Genomic DNA, 27621 nt, shown 5'->3' with positions numbered 1-27621 from the left:
AAACAACAAAGAATATGAAGGAGAACAACATTAAGGAGACAGCATTGAACTGGCGACCTTGATGTCTTAGGCACTGCACTGTGGCCCAGTGGTGAAAGAGGATGATTGATCAGCAGTTATTTTCCGGAACAGGAGAAAAAAATTTCTGTGGATCATTTCACTTTTTTTTTTGCCGAATGCTTGTTGGCGTGGGCCAGACAAGAAAGTTTTCTGTGGCATCAGGCATTCCTCGCCAAACGCTTTCGTCGTGACTAGACCTATAAACTAACCTAACCCGATCATCATCGCAGTCTGGTCCACAGAAGAAAACTATCCTCTGACCTGGACTACGAAATACGCACTACGCTTTGAAAAGGTACTGACTACAGTGACGGGGCCCGTCACTGTAAAATCTGCACTACAGTGATGGGGCTTATGGAAAGGCTGTGTCTAGCGTTCCACCCAGACGGAACGGCAGCTGTCACTAAAGTTCCGTCCAGAGGAAACAACTCGCGTTGAGAGCAGTCTCTCTTGATTTTTACCCAACCAGCACAACCGCTGACTAGCCAGAATCACTGATAATTATTAATCATTATTAATAATTACAGATGGTCGGACTAACTCTAGCTCTATCCGAACGGATCTCCAAGCCACCACCCGACGCCCGCTTCACAATATTTCAGCGAGAGCAGTCGGTCTCGATTTTTACCTAACCGGCCAAACCGCTTCCGCTCACTGACTAGCCAGAGTCACTGTTAATTATTAATTACTGGTAATAATTACAATAGATCGGGCATAACTGGCGATGGCTACGTCGGCCTTGGCTCCAGTGAGCGGGAGCGGTTCGCCCGCTTGAGTAAAAAAACCAAGACCGACTGCTCTCACCGTGCGAATTGTTTTGCTGTTACAAAACGGTAACCACGCGGCCACACACACGCACACACACACACAAAAAAAAGACACGGCGTGAGAATCGAACCACGGACTACCACGTACAGTCGGCCAAATCTTTAACTGGCGTGCGCGAGCGGCGACTTTTCTGTGCGTCAGTACCATATGACGGAGCCAAGTTGCGAACTGTTTGAGGCTAAGCGCATGCCCTGTGGGCATACTGGGTCTGGCTACGGGATAACAAACGACCCCGGCTAGCCTCGTTAGAGACGTTGAGCGACGATGTCAGCTCGACGCCCGGAAATGACCCATCCAAAATGCCCCAGAGAGGTACGCGGCGTCCACAAGGGAGACGCCGCGACGGGTTCGACTCACCGACACAGGCGACGACAGGCTCCAAGGGGCCGGGACGAACCAGGGGGTTTATTGGCCCAGTTGTACAGTGCATAGTAACGCCAAGGCCGGGTTAAGAACTACCCTGTACCGACGCGCGTCCGATCGGGGCCAGACAGCGCCCGACCGGCCGGCGCGGAGGGGACGAGCCGGCCGGGGGCATGGAGCGCCCCGGTATCCGACTCCCACCTCCTGGACGTGGGCGGCGAGGGGGCGATACGATCCGCGACCCCTCGCGTTCCCTATACTCTATCCTCCATCTCCTTCCCGAGTCCCTGGAGTCAGGGAGACATCCAGAGAGCTCGCGAGAGAGCCGACCGAGCCCCGAGAGCAGAGAGTCCTGAGAGAGAGAGAGACCCGCGAAACGTCCGCGTCGCGGTTTTAAGGCGCTGAGGAGAGGAGGCAGGTTCCCGGGCGAGGAGGAGCGACAGCGGCGGCGGGACAGTCGGTGCCCGCCGGCGCGTCGGCCCGCGAGGTTGACGTCACGTGCGCGGGAAGGCGCGCTCGTTCGAACATCGCGCTCGCGGGAGGAGGAAAGGGGATCAAGCGGATCCCCACAGCCCAGAAAGCCGAGCTCAGTTGTGCCCATCGTCTGCTAGGCTTCCTTCCTTAGCGTGTCACCCCTTATGAGCGCGCTGCAAACGATCCAGGCAGCGTGATAAAGCGAATGGGTTTGCTCTTATTTTATTCTCCCAAGATCAACGTTGCAGCAATCAATCGAGTAAATTTCAAGGTACGCCGAACACGCTCACTCATGAGATAAGCTGAAGAATAGGGTTTATTCATTTTTTACTTTGTGACGTAAACGCTTTCTCGTTTGTATTACGGGCAGTTATCAGTCGTATGCGCGCTTGATATCTTCAACGTGGCTGCGAAACTATAAGGCCGCTGTGAACCTATGACCAGTGCAGCTACTCTGCAGGTTGTGTTCGCAGCAGTTTTCGGCAGTCACCAAAATGCCACCCCGAATACCTCAAGTGAAAAGACTCCAAATTATAGGAATGTCAATGAGCGGCTTAGCACAGAAGAAAATCGCTCAAGCAACTGGAGTGGCTGAGGCTTCAGTGGGAAGAATAATACGTGCCTACCGGGACGAAGGCCGGATTGCAGATGCTCCTCGCTGCCTCACCAAAAATACAACCGAAGAAGAGGACTTACAGATTGTTTCCTGTGTGAGCGACAATCCGTTCATAACAGCGGGTGAGATAAGGGCTGTCCTTGGCCTAAATGTTTCTAATGAACTTATTAGGCAACGACTAAGAGAAGCAGGGATTAGAAACAGGATTGCTGCGCAGAAACCCCTACTCTCTGACAATGCCAGAGCAAAAAAACTCGCCTTCGCTCAAGAGCATCTCCAGTGGACAGTTGATGACTGGCATAACGTCGCATTCACAGACGAAAGCAGCTTCTGCACCCAGTGGGACCAGACACAAAAAGTATACCGGCCAGTCGCTACAAGGTAAATCATTTTACTTTTGGCTTTCCACTCGCTGCCTTGTTGTCTTACATACCGTATTATTAGTTTTGCTAGCGACGGTGAATAATTTGCATTTAGCACTGTTTTTTAGGTATGATCCTCGTTACACCCAGGATGTCAAGGCGAGTGGCAGAAGATCTGTAAAAGTGTGGGGGGTTGTCACGAAAGATAGCCTCGGGCCCCTCCACCGCATTCATGGTCGGCTGTGCTCTGAAGATTACATAGCAATCATAGATCATCAGCTGCTTCCTCATGTGCTGGATGGACCATACAGCGATGGAAATTTTCTGCTAATGCATGGCCTTTCCACAATCCATACTGCACACAGAGTGACAGCGCACCTCGAAAGCCTTGGTGTGATGACGCTCGATAGTCCACCCAAGGGCGCAGACATGAATGTCCTGGAAAACATTTGGGGAATTTGGGGAACGTTTGAAAGCGAATTTGTCAAAAATGGGCCTCCACACAGCAACTTCTGATGAGTTGTGGGAAGCCATCAAAAGCCAGTGGGAAGTGCTGAAGGCCGACACCGACCTCGTACCCGCATTGTACCCCTTCGTACCCCTTCCACGCCGCATGTCTGCCGTGGTAGAGCTTGGCGGCGACTTCACCCGCTACTGAAAGGCCTGTGCAAGACACATATTGCTACACACCTTCACTTATTTTTTGCGTATCAGCCAGTATGCAGCGCATGATCATTAAATGCTTTAAAAAAGCATTTCGTGCTGTTTCATTTAGATGCAAACAACGTGATGCAATATTTGTGACCGTAACGAAGAATATTCATTGCAACCCTGGAAGTAAATGTGTGAGTAAAGAAGAGTATGCTAAGTAGCCCCCCTTTTCGATAACATCCCAATGTCTGTCTTGCCTTTTGAGACATACGGGGTTACATTTTGGCGACTGTTGCGAATTGCCGCGAGCACAACCTGAAGAGCAGCTTCACTGATTCGAGGTTTCACAATGAACTTACAGATTGGTGCCCGTGCTGAAGCTATAAAGTAGGCATCTACAGAAAAAACCAAAAGAAGAAAATAAGTAACCCATGTTCTTCCGCTTATCTCATGATTGGGCGTGTTCAGCGTAACTTGAAATTTACTCGATTGATTGCTGCAACGTTAATCTTGGGAAAATAAAATAAGAGCAAACCCATTCGCTTTACCACGCTGCCTGGATCGTTCGCAGTGCGCTCATAAGGGGTGACGCGCTAAGGAAGGAACAGCCTAGCAGACGATGGGCACAACTGAGCTCGGCTTTCTGGGCATGCGCTTAACCTCAAACAGCTTGCAACTTGGCTCCGTCATACGGCGCTGACGAACAGAAAAGTCGCCGCTCGAGCACGCCAGTTAAAGATTTGGCCGACTGTACGTAGTCAGCGGCAGAACCACTACACCAAATCCCAGAACGAGAAACGGCGGCTTTGTTTGTTATATTGAGGGGGCCCCGTCACTGTAGTGCAGATTTTAAAGCGACGGGCTCCGTCACTGTAGTCAGTACCTTTTGAAAATACTGCAAGCACAACGCAAGCAACCACGCCAACGAGAGTAGCTACAAAAACAAACTGGACGTAACGCTAGCGTTACGTCCAGAGCTGTGGCTGGCGTTGCCCGTTCCACAAATCTAAGGGAGAGCAGTGTGCCTTGATTTTTACCCAACCAGCCAAACCACGAACGCACGCCGGCCAGCTGCAGTCACGGCTATCTTATTAAAACTGGCGACGGTCAGTCAGAACTTGAGCAATGGTTCCGCCGAGACACCACTTTAGCGACGACTGCACTTATGCCTGGACACAGCGCTAGGCATTCGTTAATTCCGAATGTCCACACGCAGCACACAGTGCGCTCCAGGCCAGCAGCTGGCGAGGGCTTACCACTGAGCTATCCAACATCTTCGACCTGGGTCAGAAACCGATGACGCTACGGCGGCCGAAGAATCGGCCGCACCCCGGCGACCGCGAATCACGTGTCGCTACTCGCAGCAGTCCGCCCCCGGCTGTGTGGCACTACGCGGCCCGTCTATCGGTGCACGGCGACGGTTCTCACTCTATGGTTATCATGCCGGCGACGATAGCAGCAGAAGTGGGCGGTACGAGCGGTACGAGCGGCACACGTCGTCACGTCCTTCCACGATGCGTAGCAACACGATAGCTTTGCCGGATTTTTTAAGGTGCGCGTCACTGTCTACCGCTGTTCGAGCTGGCGTGTTCGAACAAGCTGCAAGGCCAGAGGCTTTATAACCGCAACAGCCACAGGTACCACGTCCGCCGGGGCTACCGCGAAAACACACGCGATTAAACCTGCCACAGCTGGTGATGATGATCATAATCAATGCGTCACGAAATATTTTTGAGCCTGCCTGGGTGTCCCTATTCGCACGCCGCGTGGGAACAATTTTTTATTTTAGTTCGCACGCCGCGTGCCAACAATTTTTTTCGCACGCAACTGAAAGGGAGAGGAGGACTCTTTGTCCAGCCGAACTTCAGCCGTCCAGCAGACCAGCAGACGACTCTGTGGAAATGAGGGCGGCCTCGTGTTTGTGCTGTTACAGGTGCTACAGGGAGGAAAAGAACAATTATTACAATTATTTGTAGTTGGCCCTCAACGTGTAAGTATTAGTTAATTGTATCGGCGCCTTTGTGACTGTATTACAACGCTACTTGTGATACATTCAAGCAGTGCTCAGAGATCTGTCTCAGTTTGGCGGGTGGATTTGTGAGAGAGAGAGAGAAGAACTTTATTTATAGATCCGGCAAGATGTAGTCAGCGGCCACGCAGGGCTCGCACTACGACTCTAGTGTGATTCGAATAAAGTCTCTTGTCACACCGGGCCTTGGACTCGAGGGAGGGGGGTGCCTTGACAAGGGTATTTGGGTCCCGCTGCCGGTGAGTCCGGCGTGTGGTCTCCCGTTCTTCTCTGTCTTGCCAGAGCCTCCTCGAGTTGCTGGATCGCCCACTTTTGCTGGTGGTAATTGTCCGAGCGAATGCACCGCTCTAGTCCCTCCGGGAGCCGGTCTCCTGGCACCCCGGCTCCCGCCACGCAGTCTTCGGCTTCCTCGCCCCGTGCGGGATCGCCCGTGTTAGCAGTTCTTCCACACCTAGTGATGTGGCACAGAGTCGCGAGTTCACTGTCACATACACTGCACACAGCACTCACGAAAAGTTCGGGACACGCGTGCCTGGCCCACGCGGGAGTCAAAGCACACTTCACTTGCAGGTGTCTTAGGAGCACCGTCTCCGCTCGAGAGAGGTCTCGATGCGGGTTCGGGTACTCCCTCCTCGCCTCCCGATGTCTTCTGAGGATATCCCCGTAGTCCGTCAGGACGGCGCTCGTTGCTTCTTCGTCAGGATCCGCGGTGACTTGCGTTTCGCCGGCCCGGCACATAGTGAGCTCGCGGGCTGCAGCGTCTGCGTCGTCGTTGCGGTTTTCGACGTTTTCCAGCCGGCCCATGTGAGCCGGAAACCACTTGATGGTCGTTACGGGGCTGTGGGCTCGCGGATCCCGCGAGGCCCGTCCGAGTCTCACGATTCGTTCCGCTCCTTCCCATACCGTACTCCTTGCAAAATTCCTGATCGCCGTCTTTGAATCGCTCAGGATCGTCTTGACGCCGGGTGTCGCCAGCGCCAGGCCAATCGCCGCTTCCTCGGCTTGGCCCGGGGTCTTCGCCCTCACCGACGCGGCGTTGATCAGCTCGCCCGTGGACGATCTGACCACCGCTACGGTGAAAGCGTTCGCTGTAGTCGGGTACTTCGCCACGTCCACGTGGGCCGCGGCGTCGTCGTGTCTGTAGATCCTGGCCAGGGCTGTCGCCCTTGCTAGGCGCCTTTCCCTGTCCCTCTCCGGGTCTACGTTCTTCGGCATAGGGAACACGATGATTCCCCTCGCCTCCTCGTCTCCGAGCGGTATTCTGTCGCTCGTGTCGCTGTTCTCCCCTCCTTTGGGCGGGTTGATGCCAGCCATGTCGAGGATGCTCCTGCCCGTTCTCGTGCAGCTCAGCCGCACCAGTTGGGACATGCGTTGGGCCTCGCTGATCTCCGAGAGTGTATTGTGCACTCCCAGATCCAGCAAGGCCGACGTCTTCGTCCCCGGGAGAAGTCCCAGGGCGCTCCTGTACGCTTTGCGTATGGCTGCGTCGATCTTGCCCTCCTCCAATCTCGTCCATCGGTGGAAGGCTCCTGCGTATGCGACCTGGCTAACGACGAAGGTCTGCAGAAGGCGCAAGAGCCCTCGCTCGTTCATGCCGTTGTATCTCGACGACACTCGCTTAACCAAGCGGGTCGTTATTCCGATTTTCGTGATCATGTTTCTCAGCGCCGTGGTGTTGGTTTGGACACCGTGCAAGTGCATGCAGAGAATCTTGATGCCGGGGACGTGCGGGATGAGTTCGCCGTCTTCCGTTCGTAAGGCGATGTTCTTGGCCGCCTCTTGCGCCGCCGTCTTCCTGTATCGCCCCGGTGGCGGCAGCACCAGGAGCTGCGATTTTTGCGGTGAGCAGCGCAAGCCTGTGCTCGAAAGAGCGGACTCCACCGCTCTAACCGCCTCCTGAAGGTCCGATTCGATTTTCCCGTCGCTCCCTCCCGTCACCCAAATTGTGACATCGTCTGCGTATATGCAGTGACGGACGTCGGGGCCCAGCGCCTTCAGCCGTTTGGCGACCTCGATCATCACCGTGTTAAATAGGAACGGCGAGATCACTGAGCCCTGCGGTGTTCCTATGCTTCCGAGTCTTCTTTCCTCGAGCTTTCTGTCTCCCAGCGACAGTCTTGCCGTGCGATTCGACAAGAAAGCGCGGACGTAATTGTAAGATCTTTCGCCCAGGCCCAGACGAGAGAATTGCTTGAGGATTGCCGAGTGTTTGACGTTGTCAAAGGCCGCCTGAAGGTCTAGGCCCAGGATGGCTCGGTTGTCCTTGCCAGGGACGCCTCCCGGGGGGTCTAGTACCTCTCTCTGCAGAAGTAGCATGGCATCTTGCGTCCCCAACTTCGCTCTGAATCCGAGCATCGTGTCGGGGTAGTAGCCGTGCCTTTCCATGTAGTCGTTCCACCAGGCGTTGAGGACGTGCTCCAGGACCTTGCCCACGCAGGACGTGAGCGAGATCGGTCGCAGCCCCTCTATACCCGGTGGCTTGTTCGGCTTTGGCAGGAGAATTGTCTTGGACGTTCTCCACGCCTTGGGAAGAGTTCCGTTCCTCCAGCACTTGTTAAAATATATCGTGAGCTCCGTGATGGATTCGTCGTTGAGGTTTCGAAGGGTCTTGTTCGAAACACCGTCCGGGCCCGCCGCCGACTTGCCGTTGAGGGCTTGCGTCGCCCGACGTACCTCCCATTCTTCAATGTCCCGGTCCAAATGTGCGTTTCGAGGGCCATCGTAGTCCTCTTGTTGTTCCCTTTTCGTTTCCGGTAGGTATCTGTCGTTTAGCTGTTTATGCATTTCTTCTTCTCCTAGCCTCCTGGCCGTGGTGTGGAGAATTTGTGTCATGCGCGTGCTCTGGAACTCTCTGCCCTTGGTCTCGTCCATGAGCGTTTTCAGGAGTTTCCAGGGGCTGCTGCGGTGTAGTTGCCCGTCTATCTTACTGCACAGCGCAGACCATTGTAGGTTGCACAGTCGAGCGCTGTGTTTCTCTATCTCTCTCCCGAGCTCCGCGATGCGCTTGCGGAGCTTTTTGTTGTGTCGTTGTCGCTTCCACCGCATCTGTAGCGACCGTCTGGCTTCCAGGAGGTGCGCTAGACGCGAATCTATCGCTTCCACCTCCTCGTCCGATTCGATGGTCTTCGTCGTGTCCTCCGCGGCTTTCTGAAGGCTTTTGATCCATTCGTCGATGTTTCTTACGCGGCCCGGCTTGAACTGCCTGAAGGCGTCCCAGTCCACAATCTTGTGCTCCTTGTTGTTACCTCGTCGGCCCTTTTCGTGGGCCAGCGGGATTTCCACCTCTAGTATACAGTGGTCGCTGCCGAGGTTGTGGCCGGTGTTGTTCCACCTGGCCGCTCCTCCCTCGGGAACCAGTGCGAAAGCCAGGTCTGGGTTAGTGTCGCTTGCTACCGACGTGCCTACCCTCGACGGCTGCGTCGGGTTCGTTAGCAGGGTGAAGCCTGCATCCGCGGCGTCCGCAAGCAAGTCCCTGCCTTTGGCCGTCGTGCGTTTGTACGACGGCGAACGGTACCGATGTTTGTAGTCCCGCGAAGGTTTGCGTCGTCTCAAGTGTGCGTTCGTGTTACGTTCCCAGGGAGTGTCGTTTTCTCCGCGCATGTGCCAGCTTGACGCGGTGGGAAAATCGGCTGCCTACGCAAGTTATGTCAACGCCTCCTAAAAATGCGTCATTGGCATTGGAGGCAAGTGAGACGGGAAAAAAAAAAGCAGTAAAAAAAAATGGCCACTTTCGAGCGTTTCGCGCATACTGATGTCTGGCCTTCATCATCCTCGTTGCACTTTCAAAAGTGCCTTTTCGGCGCCAAGAAGTAACCTAGTGGTCCTGTTGCCTGGCCTGTTTCTTAACTAATCTGAAAAGTGATCGCTTCGTGGTTGTTGTGAACTGAAATGTTAGTTTTTGTGTCGTGTTTTTTATCAGGCGATATGCACCATCTAGCCCAGCATATATATATATTACTGAAATGTGACATTAGTGCAAAATTTGTAAGATAATGGGTTTTGCTCCACTACGTAGTCGACGTAGTGGAGCCCCACCGGAAATTGCTATACGCACTACCCATATAGCGCCATCTATGAGGCTCTGTCAGAAACACTCCCGAGCTTGTGTTGGTGGCGGGCTGACGCGACCTTCGTACGAACGGCAAAGTACCTGCGCACCTGGTTTCGGCCACAGCAAAGTTTGCGCTGTAGTCATGGGCGTGAAGTAAATTATGGCTGCCCACAGGGCCGTTTACGACACGTTTGAGCATTTGATCGAGGCAGGAACGGAGATTACGCGGGCAGCCGGTGCATAACATACGGTGTTGATCAACATATCGTACGTTGTGTCGGGCCGCCCGCGTCATTTTTTTATTTTACTTTTGAGTTTTGTGTAATCAAGTATGTATCTATAGTAGCCTCAAGCTGTCTATTCCTGGGTATAGCCAACTCTCTAAATAATATTCCACGGCGGCTTTATTCGCCTTAATAATAAGATTCTGAGATCCCTGAGTGAGATGTCTAATACGCTAGCTGCCCCGTGCCTCTTAGCGCGATGTGGTTTCGGCGGCGCACAAAACACCAGTTTTAATTGACTACGCATCAGTTAGCTAAAGCATGTTCTACAGGAACTCTTGAGTACAAACGGGGGAGCGTGCACCGGTGCTTTGCTCGTGTGTGTTCGTGCACCTTGCCTCGAGCTGTTAAAGTTGGCTTTTCCGCATGGCTGTTAAGCTGTGCAAGAAAGCCACCGGGGTGGTAAGAAACGCTTCTGATGTAAAGCAGCTAATCCATAGTGTTTACGAAAGTCTTAAGACACATTCTTTTGAATCCATAGTGTTTACGAAAGTCTTAAGACACATTCTTTTGCAGTGTGAACTTTAAACGTTTCACATCCCTCCTCCCACTCAGCCTTATTTTGGCAAATAAAGGCGCTTTCAACATGCAGACACAGGAAAAGGAAACCGGAAGATGTATAGAACTTTTATCCTGCATTCTTTCACGTGCAAAATGTCACATGCTAGCACTGCCGTTTGTCCAACACGGTTTACGTTGTGCATTGAAGCAGTTTCTTACCAAGCTCCAAGGACTCGCCTAGGCAATTTACATAATTTACAGATATTTTTTTACCATTCGAATGGTAAAAAAAATATCTGCACATTATGTGGAAGCAATGCCCATCTCTTCATTATTGACATTTTCTAGTTTATCAGAGCTGCCGCAGCCAAGCATTATGTCATTTATAAACTAGAAAATACAGAAAGAGGCCATTTCTAAGAAGAAGGAAATATATATTGATTAGCATTGTGGGAATCGTGGAGAACCGCGACCTGCGATCCCGAGCCAGCGCGCGCTTCGGGAGAGACGCTTGTGCGCTGGAACCGGTCCTATCTAAGTGGTTCGATGAAAAAGGAAAAGAAATGGACTGGGGATATTATTGAGCCCATCTGGGGGCTCACCGGCATACAACCCAGTCCGGGGGGGTAGGGAATATAGAAGGGGATGAATAGAATAGGGTAGAGAAAAGGAGATAGGTGAAGAGAAAAGTTGAGGCGCCGCGAGGAAAAGAAGCGTTGCCACAGTCACTGGGGGCCACCGAGCACAGTACACATCACACTCCGCTGGTTCGTCGGCGTCCCCCGAGAGATGGCGCCACCGATGTGTGCGGGGATAGGCGCGCGGGCGCGGGCGGCGCGAGCGTGCGCGCACGGGAGACGGGGGGAGTATCGGCGGAGACCCGGTCGAGGCGAGATCGGCGGAGCGCGGTGGCGGCGGATACTTGTATCTCAGGTGGGAGCTTTGTTTGTCGCGCGCCGTGAGTGCCTACCTCCCGTTCGCGGTCACGACCCGGACGGCGTGATTCGTGAACGCCGTCGAGCCTTGTGCTCGCATGCTTTGGGATTCCCCAAATAAACGGCTGTGCTTCGGCACTACTGTCTACTGGGTTCTCGTATCGGCGAACCTCGCTGGGCTGCCGTAGCCATGGGAGCCCGCGTGGTTGACACGCCGGGAGCTAGCGTGGTGACCTTACGCCAGGACTGGCTGAGGTCCCCGAGGAACCCCTCACCATATATCCCACATGGCGCCCAACGTGGGGCTCGTATTCGGACGAATTCGAGGTTGCTAGCTCTCCGAGAAATGCGTTGCTGCAGTCGTAGCCCGCTACCCTTTGTCCGGAAGACTTCGGACGAAACGCCTCGCGCCAGTCGGTTGCAGGCAGACAGTTATGATGCCCGATACAGCCGTGACGGCAAATGCGTAAACCTTCCTACACGCACCAGGCGGTGAGTCAGTAGGATACCTCCGAGCACCGCAGTCGCGGCCCGCTTGCGAGACGGGAGGTGCGTAGGCCTTGTTCCAACATGGCGGCGGGTCGCCTTCCTCGTAGCGCCGTCCCCGCGCAGTCGCGCCGGCGGCGCCGGTTGAAGTTTCCCCCAGGCGCGGCGGACACTACCGAGCGAGGGTGCGGTGTTTGGGAGTTCGCAAGCCGCACGATGAGCCCGCCGCTACTGCGCTTCGAGTCCGAGGCGGAGTGTTTGCCGATTTGACGCCTGACAAAGAGCGAGGGGGATCGCTGAAGAATCAGTCTCCTCTCGCTGCGGGGGGAAGCGGGAGCAATGGGACCGTTGTCTCCGCGCTTCCGGAGTGCGTGCGTCTCGATGCCGTGAAGTCTCCGCTTGAGATTGCGTTTAGGCAATAAGAGCTTCGCGCGGCTCGGCAGCGGGCTCGTTGGTCGCGAGAGATCGCCAGTCTTAGTAAGAGACGGACTCTCAGGCGACCTATACCGGTGATGTGCGCCCGTAAGCCGCTGGTATTGCGGTTGGCGCTGGCTCTACGGCAGCTTGTATTGCTGCGAGTGAGTTGCAGGAGCCCGCCTGCTTGATGCTGACGCTGCTTTGCCGACCAACGCACCAGTCCGAAATAGCTCGGACGGGCGTTTCGATGCCGACAACCCGTAATAGTCAGGCGAGCTGCCTCCAGGCGGGGGTGGCGGCTGGAGCACAGTTGCCGGACTCGTGATTCCGCGAGCAAGCGAACGTGCAAGGGGGAGTCCCCTCGGGCATCTTTGTTACCCTATTTGGCGAGATCGTCGATAAGGTTTCCGGCCAGTCACAGGAGATTGCGGAGTCCCGCTGCTCCCCACTTCAAGTTCGGGAATCGTTTAAACTGGACGGTGAGAGCGAGACCTGCAGCATACGGATACCACCGGGAGCCACGCCAGTCACCACTGCCACGGACAGCGAGGATGGCCTGCTGAACCACCGGCGGGGCCGAGCGCGGTTCGTGGAGCTGCTACTCCAGTTGCTGCTTCGGCCTGCCGGGCGGCAGCCAACCGTTCGGGAGGACCTGCGGCCGAAGCGGCCACGGAACCCAGGAGGCGGCGGTATCTGGCGCCTACGCGAGCGGCGCGAGCCTTCGGGCAGCCGCAGTGGGCGCGGCCGTTCCTGTTGCCGCCTCGAGCTGGGAGTGGGGGTCGCATCATGGCGCGACCCCGGCGTTCGTCGGCTGCGGCTGCAGCTACCCCCGGGCCTGCCAACCTGCTGTGCTGCCCAACCGCGAGAGACTTGGAACCATTGCAATGTGTTTGCGGGTTTGTGAGGCGAGCATCGCGACGGCGGCATCGTGTGGCGAACTTTGGTGTGGAGTGGCGTTCGGTGGCTGTTTTGCTGACTTGAGACGTGACGAGTGTGGTGCACCGTGGCGTCACTCGAGCTCAAGTGGCGTCCAGTTTTAGGGGGGAGGAGTGTGGGAATCGTGGAGAACCGCGACCTGCGATCCCGAGCCAGCGCGCGCTTCGGGAGAGACGCTTGTGCGCTGGAACCGGTCCGGCGCTCCGCTGGTTCGTCGGCGTCCCCCGAGAGAAGGCGCCACCGATGTGTGCGGGGATAGGCGCGCGGGCGCGAGCGTGCGCGCACGGGAGACGGGGGGAGTATCGGCGGAGACCCGGTCGAGGCGAGATCGGCGGAGCGCGGTGGCGGCGGATACTTCTATCTCAGGTGGGAGCTTTGTTTGTCGCGCGCCGTGAGTGCCTACCTCCCGTTCGCGGTCACGACCCGGACGGCGTGATTCGTGAACGCCGTCGAGCCTTGTGCTCGCATGCTTTGGGATTCCCCAAATAAACGGCTGTGCTTCGGCACTACTGTCTACTGGGTTCTCGTATCGGCGAACCTCGCTGGGCTGCCGTAGCCATGGGAGCCCGCGTGGTTGACACGCCGGGAGCTAGCGTGGTGACCCTACGCCAGGACTGGCTGAGGTCCCCGAGGAACCCCTCACCATATATCCCACAGCATCTGCATTGTTTGAATTGTATGTTTTTCAATTCTGGCAGGGCAACTGCTATTATTTCTATGCCACATAAGATGCCCATGATTTTGCTCAAGTATGTGGACTCTTAGGTGGTTACATGCTGATAAAAGAATTCTGTGCTACCTTCATTCATACCGTGCAACTCGTCCATGCCCATGGTGAGCATGCAGGGTGTACGTGTGACGCTTAGCATGATAAACGTCAGGCGACGTCAGCTCAGTTGTACAGAGAATATGTCTACTCCAGAATGCTTAAATAACTGAATCAATCATGAAAAACAGTCAACTCAAAACAACCTGAAAGAAAAGAAGCACCACCTACCCTAAAAGAAAAAGAAGACAAGAAGAAACGGGTTAACTATTTTACATTGTTTTCAGGTTATCCAAAAATAAGCCTGCATGCAAAAGGTCCAAGAAAGGCTGTTGTTTCTTACACTTTCAAGAAGACATCAACACTGCTATTGTTTTACAATATGAAGTAAATTTTTATTACACCACATCCTCAGCTTCAATTGAAGTTGTCCTTTCTGGGTGACCTGTAAAACCAAAGGTGCAATACAATTAGCAATACGGCTATGTTGCTTGTATAAACGATAGAAAAAAGCACAAAAATAAACACGGCAAAACCAGGACCTTTGTTATGTTTTTTAATTTTGTGTTATTTTTGTCCTACTGGCACAATTTGAATTCTTGAAACCAACTTTCGTGAAAAACCTATTGAGCACGATTTTCCATACCAACCATTACTACATGAAATGGCTGCACAATACTTTTTGCCTGAATGTAAATGTGGCTGAGAAATTTATTATTATTTTGAAGCAGCCAGTTTTTATGGCCAGTCACAGAAAATGGGAGCAGATGCCGTTAGTGCAGGGCTGCATGCGACCACACCGTGTGAAGTGTTGTGCAATTTTTTTGCAAATCTGTTAGCCCGACAGGAACCACACCGCATGCAGAATTAAGCTGTCGTAGTCTTTGTTATAAATTGACGTGAACCTTTTTCCTCCTCACTTAGAACTGATCTTCCTTTTTAGCTGTTTGGTCCCGTTTACAGTAAGAACTACATTTTTTTTAGGAAAAAGGAACTGCCACCCAAATAAAACCAGTACTACCGAGTCAAAAGAGCAATGCACAAGATTAGAATCATACTACACAATGGGAACATATAAATGTTGCCCCCCCCCCCCCACACACACACACGCTACCCCAGCACCTGCACCCTCCCCCATGCCCTTTCCCTATTCTTGCCCGAAACAATGGATTTGCCCCCTCAAGATAAAATTCTGCAGACGCCCATGCTAATACATACGGAACCACTAAAGTGTGCAGCTGGCCGAATTGGTTCTCAATGCATAAATACAAGGCTGATTCAAAGAGAAACAAGGCATTGGTGCCTTCCTGGTCTGTTCCACAACTTCCACTACAACCTGGAACAATTTTTGGCCCTGAGAAAGATTCAGTATACTAATTATACGGCACTAGAAAGCGGATACAAGCATCATCACTGACTCCCCCCATCTCCTATCATTAACTTCACACTTGTTGATTAAAAAAGTGCTTGTCCTTATGCGTTATCGCACTTGTAACAATGCATGAAACGACATTTAACAAGGTGAGGGGAAACGCGCTGAAGGTATCCAATACGCGTTCGCACCGTTCAGTTGCTCGGGCCGGCTGAAGGAACCACGCGACATGCATGCATGCTCGCGCATCGGCTGGAAAGGCTGGTGACGGAAATATAAGCTCGGCGGTCGACGCGGGTCTCCCACTTCAACATCAGTAAAGCAAGCATTACGGGACAAACCAACGAGGCCAGAAATACCTACCTTCAGATTGGGCAAGCCGTCTTCGAACCACTGCGGCGTGTTGACGGCGCGATCGGGAAGTTGCCACGCCAGCTTGACGGCCCTGGCGCGAATCGTGTGCATCAGCCCGGCCGTGCCGGCCCACGATTCAAGACTTGCGCTTTATTACCGTGATTTGTCGCAACGAGATTGGCGGGGTAGATCCATCCATGGATCGGTCAAAAGAGTCAAAAGCGACGAAAAGCAGCCATGTCGACCGGCCGAACGCTTGAGACCACGTAAAAACATTAAAAAAAAGTGCTTCTGACAGCGTCCATAGATGGCGCTATATCGGTAGTGCGTATAGAGATTTCCGGTGAGACTTCACTACGTAGTACATATAGCATCGTCCTTTTGTATAAGCAAGTATGTGTAGCCCGAAGCTGTTCATTCCTGGGTATTGCCAACTCTCTAAATAATAACCCACGGCGGCTTTATATCGCCTTAATAAGATTTCTCAGGCGCCAGATAGCTCAGATCTCGCATGGTCTCTCATGGCTGCAGGGGGTACAATGTCTCGGGTTCGAGTCCCGGCAGCCAAGGCTGCGTTGAATTTACGATGAAGGCGAAAAATTACTGTGCGTACCCGATGTTTCGATCAACACTAAAGATCCCCGAGTAAGATGTCTACAACGCTGCCCCGTGCCATCTTAGCGCGTTGTGGTTTCGGCGGCGCACAAAAATCCAGTTTTAATTGACTACGCAGCAGTCAACTAAAGCATTTTCTACAGGAACTCCTCAGTACAAACGGGAGAACGTGCACCTGTGCTCATATGTGTTTGTAGGACTGACAGCTCTCTTTATACCTTTCTCGCTCTCTCTTTCTACGCTATCCTATCACTCTCCCTCTACTTCCCTTCCCCTGCACTGGGTTGTATGCAGGTGAGCTCTCTGTCGCGCTCAAAATATCCCCAGTGAATTTCCTTTTTTTTTTCCCGTCGCAAACCACGACCACCGCACCTTGCCTCGAGCTGATAAAGTTGGCTTTTCCGCATGGCGGTTAAGCTGTGCAAGAAAGTCATCGGGGCTAAATGTGATACTAGTAAGAAACGTTTCTGATGTAAAGCAGCTCATCCATAGTCTTTAAGAAACGCTTAGGACACATTCTTTAGCAGTGTGACCTTTAAAAGTTTCACACCCCTCCTCCCACTCGCAGGGCCGGATTAAAGGGGGGGCTACGGGGGCTGCAGCCCCGGGCCCCCCGCTGTCAGGGGCCCCGCTCGATCATATGACAAAAAATCTACCGTGAGTGTGCTCGCTGCCCGCATTGAAAGTTGAAGGTGGGAGCTTCAACCTCACCTTCACACTGAAGCTGACTAACTCGGAATACTGAAGAGGAGTGGGGGGCCCCTCACGTTATGGTTGACAACCTTCGAGTCCGTTTCAATTTAATTTAGTTATTCCTACTCCTCTTCCTTGTTTTCCCGACGTTTATGAGAAAACGTCTTGGACCAAAAGTAGTGGGTACACAGCTTGACCGGGCCTAAGAAGCCACATAACAAAGGCCCCGAGCTCGGCTCCAGTATTTTTCGGCACAGGTCGTTTCGGTAGTATTTTCGGTACACGAACATCTAAGTACGCGGACGTTTCGGCGCGCGCGCACGTTTCGGTATAAGAAAGGATCAGGCATGCGAATAATGAAATAATGTCTGAAGAACATTGTAAATTGGTTAATCCTGAGGGACGTTATATGTAATTATTGACAACTTAAGCACTGCCCTACGGGCTCATGCACAGTTTCTGCCAGAAATTTCAATGTATAGCGCATGACAAGGAAGTTCATTGCAATAACGACCCGTTCAATAAAGCTAGTGGATTAGTTGAATCGCATAAGCGTGATTGATATCGACTCGATATTTCTCGCTGAATGGACGGCGTATATGTGGTTATTCAAATGTTGAAAGGTTGTGTAGGCCACTCGCGGGATCGTTCGGCTTCAGCCCGCGCCGATGTGCTGTAGCTTCTGCAGGCTGTCTGAGCAACAAGCGTTGCGGAAGCTCCGTGCGACTCCATTCGTAGCGTAATTCTCTAGGCGCCACTCCGTGTGGACGCAGGGGCCGCCGGGCCAGCCCGACCCTAGCGGCTCCCTTCGAGCTGGGGAATCAGCAGGCCTAGGCGGTGTGAAGAGCTCGGGTGGGGACGCCAAACAAAGCAGCAACAACAACGTCTGTTTTCTTTCGGGATGGCGAAAGCTGTGTCCACTTAAAAGCGCATCCTGCGTGCGGCCCCTTCGATGCCGTCTTGAAAACGGACCTCCGCCGCAACTCGGGGACGGTAAGCTGTTTGTCCCCGTGTGCGCTTTTCGCTTTGGGATGAGCCGGCGGACGGCGCGGACCAAAGGGCGGCCCGCAGATCTGGTCCCGCTTGGGCGCGGCGGCAGGAGGAGAGGAACCCCTAAAGCAGCGCGGGAAAAACAGTGGACGCAGCAGACGTGTTGAGGACTCGAAAACGAGAGGCCCACCCATACTCGCCTTCGTCGTAGACCCCGAATCCAGACGAGAAGCTTCAGCGCGTTTCCACTGCCAGTTACGACTGAACAACGACCAGACCGATCGACAACAAACTACTGACTGCTGGAACTGTTGCGCGGCACCGATGGGAGCAGCAGCGCGGGGTTGAGCAGAGACATTATATCCCTATTAAACTGTTGTCTAATGGCACCTCTCGTGCTCACCTGTCACTCTCCAACCCGTTAATGTGCAACGGCTTGCCGACTAGCAAGACCGTTACAGCTGCGCAACTGGAGTTCATCGTCGCTGAAAGTTCGACGGCCATGCGCAAACCACGAAGCGGACCGCTCCCCATCCCAAAAAGCGACATTTTTCTGCTTATCGTCTTTGTGCTAATCGTGCTGCGATAGGAAGGTTGCGTTGCGCGACACGTCTGAGCCCCCCCCCCTTAACCTCCTTCAAAGGCGGCGCGTGTTCTAACCGCCGCGTGCTTTCTCGTCTGCGCGGGTAACCTACAGGGTTTTGGCCCGTAAGTCGTGGCAGCTAACTGTTTGGCAGATGTATGCGAGTGACAGCTGCCTGCGCGTACTTTGAGCCCTCGCATATATGCAGGTGGAGAACTTTACAATAAAACTAAAACTGCTAAAACCTTACAGGCTTAATAAAATATGCTTCTTGTAAGAAAATATTCTTCTGTACCATGGCGTGTGCAGGCCGACACGGCGCTTCGATTAAATGTGAATCTGTGGTGGACCGGCAATCAAACCATACTAACTTTTACGCCTGATAAAATCCGTTATATAATAGCAGACATAAAGCCAAGAAATTAGTTTCCGGAAAGCGTAAAATTATGTATAATTTATCACTGGCCAGAGAGCATAACATGGGCTTCGAAAATTTTCGCAAAATTAAAGCTGAATCATTATCATAATCATCGTCACCATAATTATCATCATCAATAGGGCCCCAAGGACGCAGTAGCCCCGGGCCCCAAAGTTTCTTAATCCGGCACTGCCCACTCGGCCTTCTTTTGGTAAATAAAGGCGGTTTCAACATGCAGACAGAGGAAAAGGAAACAGGAAGATGTATAGAACTTTTTTCTTTCACGTACAGTCGCCAGCAAAAGTTTGCGGGATGTGCAGCGCGTGGTGGAGCGGCGCAAAACTGCATTGCTGCGCCATCTGCAGCCAGCAAGCGCCGGGTCGAGGCTCAAGGAACTGGCGTGTTAGGCGTGCTTTTCGCATGCCTGTCCTTTATTTGTTACCGGGCATCTCTGATCACTCGCTTGCCCATGACATGCTTTCGATATTCGCGGCAGCCGCGGTGGCGCCGCGTGGCGATCGCCGTCGTTCTGCTATCACTGGTGCTACAAAATACGCAGCCCGCGGCCGCCGCTTGCGCGGCGCGCAACATTTAATAAATCTTAGGCTATATTCAGACTATCGACGCAAAAGCCATATCGTGATCCATGGACGTAAAAAGACGGCGTGTCACGTTGTTCGGTGGATTGAGACGTGAAATGACGTCCTTCTTTAAAGTTAGTTACGACAGTTGCGGACAGTCTGAACATGCCTTATCTTTCAAGAGGCACTGCTGGTTTAATAGGAAATACTTTTGTTTTATTTTTAATCTCAACACTGATAAACTGTCAGCTGACCCACAATTGCCGTTGTATTCGTCTCAGGGGCTAATTATCACAAAATGTCCTCTGGGGTAGTTCTAACAAAACAAGAGTTACAGCCGTTTTCTGTAACTGTAGCTCATCCTTAGTCTGTCATGTATTGAATGCCGTATCGTTTACGGCTTCCCTAAAAATTAATTATGGCAAGTAAATGTGATTCGGCGTAATGCTAACGGTCCTCCCTTGGCCAATTCCAGTATAATGTTTACATGAGACCTACATTACATTGAGAGCTAGATCTTTCCCCAGAAAGTTTGCTTTGTCGCAAGATTAAATTTGGCGACGCGACTTTTTTCCTAAGCACCACATCGGGGTACGCAGTTTCCAACAGGTAGCCTTTATTAGCTCCTGTAAAATAAATTTAGTCGTGGACCCATTACATCACTTGTAAGATAAGATTTATTGAACGCTGCGCGCCGCGCAAACGCCGGCCTCGGGCTGCGTAATTTGTAGCACCAGTGATAGCAGAAGGACAGCGATGCTCACGCGGCGCCACCGCGGCTGCCGCGAATACTGAACGCATGTCACGGGCAAGCGAGTGATCAGAGACGCCCGGTAACAAATAATGGACCGGCATGCGCAAAGCGCGGCTAGCCCGCCAGTTCCTTGAGCCTCGACCCGGCGCTTGCTGGCTGCAGATGGCGCAGCAATGCAGTTTGGCGCCGCGCGGCCACGCGCCGCACATCCCGCAAACTTTTGCTGGCGACTGTACATAATCTTACATGCTAGCAGTGCCATTTGTCCACCACGTTTTACTTTGTGCATTGTAGCAGTTTCTTACCAAGATCCAAAGACTCGCTAAAAAAATTTCACATCACGAATGGTAAAAAAAAAAATTATCTCTGTAAATTATGTGGAAGCAATGCACATCTCTTCATTGTTGACACTTTCTAGTTTATCAGAGCTGCTGCAGCCAAGCGTCATGTTACATTTGTAAACTAGAAAATACAGGAAAGAGGCCATTTCTAAGTAGAAGGAATTATATTGATTAGCATCTGCGTTGTTTGAATTGTGTTTTCCAACTGGCAGGGCAACTGCTATTATTTCTGTGCACATAAGATGTCCACGATTTTGCTCCAGTATGTGACTCTTAGGTGGTTACATGCTGATAAAAGAATTCTGTGCTATCTTCATTCATACACTGCAACTCGTCCGTGCTCATGGTGAGCATGCAGGGTGCACGTGAGACGCTTAGCATGGTAAACGTCAGGCGACGTCGGCTCAGTTGTAACGAGAATATGTCTACTCCAGAATGCTTAAATAACTGAATCAATCGTGAAAAACAGTCAACTCAAAACAACCCGAAAAAAAGCACCCTCCACCCTAAACGAAAAAGAAGACAAGAAGAAACGAGTTAACTATTTTACATTGCTTTCAGGTTATCCAAAAATAAGTCTCCATGCAGAAGGTACAAGAAAGACTGTTGTTTCTTACACTTTCAAGAACACATCAACACTGCCATTGTTTTACAATATAAAGTAAATTTTTATTACACCATATCCTCAGCTTCAGGTGGTGTTGTCCTTTCTGGGTGACCTGTAAAACCAAAGGTGCAATATAATTAGCAATACGGCTGTGCTCCTTATATACATGATAGAAATAGAGCAAAAAAAAGAAACATACATGGCAAAACCCAGGACCTTTGTTGCATTGTTTCTTCATTTTGTGTTATTTTTTGTCCTACTGGCCCAATTTCAATTCTTGAAACCAACTTTCGTGAAAAACCTATTGAGCATGATTTTCCATACCAACTCTTATTACATGAAATGGCTGCACAATACTTTTTGCCAGAATGTAAATGTGGCTGAGAAATTTCGTCATTATTAGTTTGAAGCAGCCACTTTTTACTGACAGTCACAAAAAATCGGGGCAGATGGTACAGAACTGTATGCGACGTACCACACAGTGTGAAGTGGTGTCCAATTTTTTTGCAAATCACTTGTTAGCCCAACTGGAACCACACCACCTACAGAAGCTGTAGTAGTCTTTGACATAGCCTTATAAATTGACGTGAACCTTTATCGCTCAGTTAGAACTGATATCCTTTTTTTGCTGCTTGGTGCTGTTTACAGTAAGAACCACATTTTTTTAGGAAAAAGGAATTGCCACCCAAAGAAAACCACTTCTGATTCAAAATAGGAATGTACAAGATTAGAATCATACTGCAGAATGGGAACGTATACATGTTGCCCCCCCCCCCCCCCCCAGCTACCCCAGCACTTGCACCCTCCCCCATGCCCTCTGCCTCTTCCTTCGTGAAACTGGATTTGCCGGCCCCCTCAAGATAAAATCCTGCTGACGCCCATGCTTATACATAAGGACCCAATAAAGTGTGCCGCTGGCCGAATTGGTTCTCAAATACGAGGCTGATTCAAAGAGAAACGATAAGAAAAAAGGGCACGGGTGCCTTCATGGTCTGTCCCACAACTTTCACTACAACCTGGAACGATATTTTGGGCCTGACAAAGATATACGCCTCCATGCCTATTCGGCACTAGGAAGCGGATCCAAGCATCAGCACTAACTCCCCCCATCTCCTATCATTACTAATAGCTTGACACTTGTTGATTAAAAAAGTGCTTGTCCTTATGCGTCATCCCACTTGTAACAATGCATGCAACGACATTTAACGAGGCGATGGGAAACGCGCTGAAGGCATACAATACGCGTTCGCACCGTTCGGTTGCACGGGCAGGCTGAAGGACCCACGCGACATGCATGCATGCTCACGCATCGGCTGGAAAGGCTGGTGAAGCTTGCTCGGTGGTCGATGCGGGTCTCCTACTTCAACATCAGTAAAGCAAGCGTTACGGGACAAACCAACGAGGCCAGAAATACCTACCTTCAGATTGGCCAAGCCGTCTTCGAACCACTGCGGTGTGTTGACGGCGCGATCGGAAAGTTGCCACGCCAGCTTGACGGCCCTGGCGCGAATCGTGTACAGCAGCCCGGCCCACGACTCAAGACTTGCGCTGTATTACCGTGATTTGTCGCAACAAGATTGGTGGGATCGATCTATCCATGGATCGGTCAAAAGCGACGAAAAGCAGCCATGTCGACCGGCCGAACGCTTGAGACCACGTACGTTAAAAAACATAAAAAAAAAGTGTTTCTGACAGCACCCATAGATGGCACTATATGGGTAGTGCGTATAGGGACCGGGCAGCTGGACGGGTGGCGCCACCACTCGGCGCTCCCGTCGTCAGTGGAATGAGCCGGTGCATTGGACTACACAGCCTCCCGTTGTTTTTGTCGTGTTTGCTTCGGTGCTTTGAATGTTTTGGTGGTGTTGTGAGCGTATATGTGCGGTGAAACAAAGTCTAGACAGATGTGTTGGGTTCTTAGATGCAGTAATTACTACGTAAACTTGTCGGACGCTTCTAAGTTGGGTATCGGCTGCAATGGCATGAGCGCTTTTTGCAGCGACCTGCGCTTGGCTACACCCGTTCTGAGTACGAATAAAACTACTATTAGTAGTATTATTTTTTTCTTATACCCCTGCTACACTGGGGTCTAAATGTCATTTGAACCAAATGTCATTTGGCTCAAATGCCAAGTTGTGCTGCTACACTAGGTTTTTAAATGTCATTTGGCTCAAATGACATTTGAGCCAAATGAGCACCGAGACAGACATTTAAGATTTCAAATGCCATTTCCAGCACTCTCGGAAGCAGCGTCTTCGATCGGCAATAAAAAATATAATACTTCCGTACGTAAAACAAACAAAATATTGTATGTGAAACTTTGTTCACTGTTTATTTACTTAAAATACGAAATCAACATATTTAATTTTGCATACTCTCAAAACCAGTGGGTCACTTGCAAAAAACACAAACAAAAACAACGCAAGACAGCCATATTTAGAGTCAAAACTGGTGTCTCTTCTAATTTGATATCATTTTACTGCCTCGGACTGCTCCTAAGTTTGATTGTTGTATTAGTGTACGAAAACGGAACGGGGCAACAACAGCGCCACTACAGCACAGCGAACAGTTGCGAAAGCTTTCAAATGCCATCGAAATTGTAGTGTAGCACGGCGGATTCTGAATGGCATTTGAAGCAACCCATTTGAGTCAAATGATATTTGGTTCAAATGACATTTGGACCCCAGTGTAGCTGGGGTATTACGCTAACGGCTACGCAAACTTATTGGATGCTTGTAAGGTTGGGAATGGGCTACATTGACACGAGCGCTTTTTGCAGCGCTGTGCGCCTGGCTCCAAGCGATCTGAGTAGGAATAAAACTATTAGCAATATTATTATTCATTTCTACCACTTTAAATTATCTTCACTGGTTTCCATGACTACGGTTTCCACGCTAGCCTTAGCGCTGGGATACCTCGATACGTGTGCTCTAAATATAAAGGCACCTGCATACGAGATCGATTACCGTGTAGCCGTAAAAATGTTGCGGTAGTTTACACTTTCTGTAACCGTGAGCTTTGTGCCTTCGGTTTTCGTGAGCGACACTGTGACAGCATGGGAGCCTGAAAGCCGAAGTGGAAATCCCACATTTGTGGTGGTCATTTTATCAAAAGCCTCTCAACAGCCCAAGCTACAAATCATCCACCATCCCTCCTCCCCTCCCCGTTTTACCACCTGCGTAGAATAAAGGCTGGCACCGATAGTTAAAAATGTGGCAGCGTTAACATCAGCCGGTGTTTTTTAATGCTTAAGTATTCTTTACAGAGTACCTAAAAAATCGTGTAATGCCTGGTGAACACCGAAAACGCGCGATTAGTTGCCTCAAATATGGGTGCATCAGCCCGAGTCCTCCAGCACAAACACAAACAGGCCTTTATAATTATTTTGCTCTGCAATTATACATTCTCAGCTGGAGCATGCCTGCTGAATTCAGGCCCCAACCACGCTTTGCTATTTCACATTTGCAGCTGTATGAAATGTTGTTCTTTAGGTTTTGCCAATGATTTCCAACAGGTCACTTAACTAGTGTCAAAACCATTTTATACCTTTAATTGCTATTTATAGCAAACAGTATTATGTCATTTTTCATAACACATTTTGTTGTAACCTCATTAAACGATTTTGTTACCCCGCCAGCCTGGCTCATAAATCTTTGCGTGAACATGCTTGTCTTGCAGCTAATCTGCAGTAACAGACACCACACATTTTGGCTTTCCAGCGTAGCTTTGGTGTCCGCAAAAAGGAATCTTTTTCTTGGCTCGTCTGCAGCGCTTTGTAGAAAAAGATCACTTGCTGGTTTGGCTTTCCCGCAGGACTCTAGTGTCGTGCAAAAGAGTATCGCTTGCTTCTTCCTTTTTTGTTGAGGTTTTAATGCTGTGCATCTTCCAGAAGAACCCTGGTATTTTGTTTAGAAACGGAGCTTCACAGCACAAACAGTGCACAGAAAGTAGAGCTACTCACTTTTTGCATAGACACGGAAGTTTGGCAGATCACTTGTCATTGACAAGCAAATGTTTGATTCCTGGCTTAAGGTGCAACACTGGGATAGTGTAGTAGTTGGGGGGAAAAGAACACAGCACTGATAAACGGTACTGAAGTACTAGGAAAGGTGCCGTGATCAACATGGTTTCCATGTGTTGGCAGCTTTTTGGTCCAGTGTTTTTCATAAATATTTGCCAGGGGGCCTTAAAGGGAAGGTGAAGCGGTTTTAGAATTAAAAGAAAAGTTGACTAGCAGCAAGTACACATTGAATAGTTCATGTGTACGAAATATTTTCGCAATACATGCAATAGAAGCGGCGCAATGAGCAAACAAAAGTGGCCCGATGCCCCGCCCCCATCTCGCCGCGCGATGCCGGAAGGCCGAAGAGCGCGGGCGAAAACCGGCTGAAAAACGTCATACCTGGACTTCCGGCCAGATCGGCCGCCTCGGCCATGCTCTTTTCGCCGCGTTTCCTTGTGAATGATACTTGTTGTTGTGGTTGATCTCACTCATTCGTACAATTTTCGTGTTCAAAAAGTATGCACGAACGCCAAACGAGGCATACGTTAATCATGCCGTATTCCTAAGCAGAATAATGCCACGCCGGGATGCTTGATAACATACGGAAGCAACAGCCGAGGTGGCTGTGCTTGATGACAGAGAATATACTACACTACACTATACTTTGTAAACCGCTCCAATGCGGTTTATTTATTTATTTATTTTTTTTTGATGCCACGGACGTGAAAGTTCACATTAGATTCTAGATTTAGGAAGGATGGGGAATACTGCTGTACTTTGGCCGGGGATGTTTCGTTCCATTCCAGAAACCAAGTCACATTTGTTCAGGAAATACTTGTTTCGTTAAACGCGTTGGTTTTCTTTCCCTATGGGCTCAGGACAGTGTTAAAAAAAAACAATTTTTTGGCGAAACTAAAACAAGGGGCCAATCCTGATAGAAGTTCTCTCCCGGCAAGAGGTAAACAGTATTCCTACAAAGTAAAAGAACAAAGACAGCCAGATTACTTATTTTGCAAGTATACATGTCACGATAAGGTGATGTTTGTTTGGAATTTAAAAAAAAAAAACACCACTCCGAACCACCACCGTGCCATAATTTGTGTTGACTGCGGGGGCCTAATTTTTTGCCCAAGATTTCGTGTGGCTGCATATTATAACCTGGCAAGCACTTGTTGTCACTGAACCTCAAGTGTGCTCGAGTGATAGTCGGTGATATATATATAATGATGATACTAAAAAAATTAGGAGCGAAGAGTAAATATACGGCCTCTATCCGACTAGCGCGGTAAATGCTTAAATCTAGAAATGCTGAAACAGGCGAACGATTCATTATCACAAACGTTTGGTGATTGTTACCTAAAGTAACGTAAATAGAACGTAACTGCCTTGTCCGACTGGTCTGTTAATTATTACGAGGTGGCCGTAATATTGTAGCAGAATGCGCAACGCACAAGCGAAAATCAAGCCCTACTACAGCCAATAATGCTGAGCAGGCACTAGTATGCTGCACTGTTTTCAAAATAAATGCATGTGAAGCAGTAAGACGCCACTCATCGAAGTGCAGCTAGCAATCGCGGAGGCGCCGTAGCGCCGCTGCCGAAATGGCGCGCGCGTGTGGGTCTGTGTACGGGGTTGAGTAACGGGGCTGGGGTGGGCGACAACGAACAAAGAAATTCGGAAGCAGAGTCTGCTTGTTGGTTTATGGGTGTGCCGGCAAGATGTGTCTCGCATATACGTTTACAGCGCATGAACGCTATTTTTTCGCGCAGTGCACGTACGTGCTTTTCGCTGGTAGATTTTTTATAAAACGCCCATTAATCTTCGGCATAAATGGTTTTGTGTATAATAAGAAACAGTTAAGGCGGTACCTAATATTAACATAAGGTATAAAATCCCCCTATTCTGGTTGCCTAATTCAAAAATATTTTGATGGAACCCACTAGTCGACGTCATAGTCACTGCTTTGGGGTTCTCTGTCGTGTAAAGCAAATTTAAGCTCCAAGATAATTGAACCAACAGCACGGGAAATTATAAAACAAACTTCCAGTCATGTGCGAAAATTAAACTGTAAGCTAAATTGCCGCAAAGGCAACCGTGACATCGTTCGCAATGCTTCCGACAACCCGCGCGGCCGAAGGGTGTCCTCCTTTGACGTCATGACGGGCGCAACCAATCAGGGGCGTCAAAAGACGAAAAGCGCGCGTCTTTCAAACGGGGCCGCGCTTTTTGCAAGATAAATGCCACTTGTACTCATGTACGATAAATTTCAATGTGATATTCGGAATCAGTGCGCAAGAAACTATATAACTGTTAATCTAACTCAATTTTTTTGGAAAGCGCTTCAGCTTCCCTTTAACATGGCCTGCTTCTGTGTAACAAAAATGTCAACAGTGAAGCACTTATCAATGCTCACATGCTGCTCATTGATACCAGAGCAAAAGTACGTTCAGCAGTCATTTTATTGTTAAAGCCACCCATGATCCATACACCTTCCAGCTGTACTGCAACTTTCACAACCACCGACAGGCATTCACATTCACGCACGTGGCCT

General features: G+C 50.6%; 1 protein-coding gene across 1 annotated transcript in view; it reads right to left on the bottom strand.

The window, feature by feature from the left end:
• LOC144176362 (sphingosine-1-phosphate lyase-like) overlaps window positions 1-5054 on the bottom strand; it is a 152847-nt gene extending 147793 nt beyond the window's left edge. Inside the window, exon 1 of the mRNA XM_077705206.1 lies at window positions 4611-5054. Coding sequence (XP_077561332.1) covers window positions 4611-4628 — 18 coding nt within the window. The 5' untranslated portion in view covers window positions 4629-5054. The remainder of the gene's footprint in view (window positions 1-4610) is intronic.
• Window positions 5055-27621: the final 22567 nt, after the last annotated feature.

The sequence above is a fragment of the Haemaphysalis longicornis genome, unplaced genomic scaffold, assembly GCF_048455015.1.
Source record: "Haemaphysalis longicornis isolate Haplotype H1 unplaced genomic scaffold, Haemaphysalis longicornis Haplotype H1 scaffold_1, whole genome shotgun sequence".
NCBI lineage: Eukaryota > Metazoa > Arthropoda > Arachnida > Ixodida > Ixodidae > Haemaphysalis > Haemaphysalis longicornis.
Note: the sequence above shows the minus strand (reverse complement) of the source record. Positions and strands in the feature narration are given on the sequence as shown.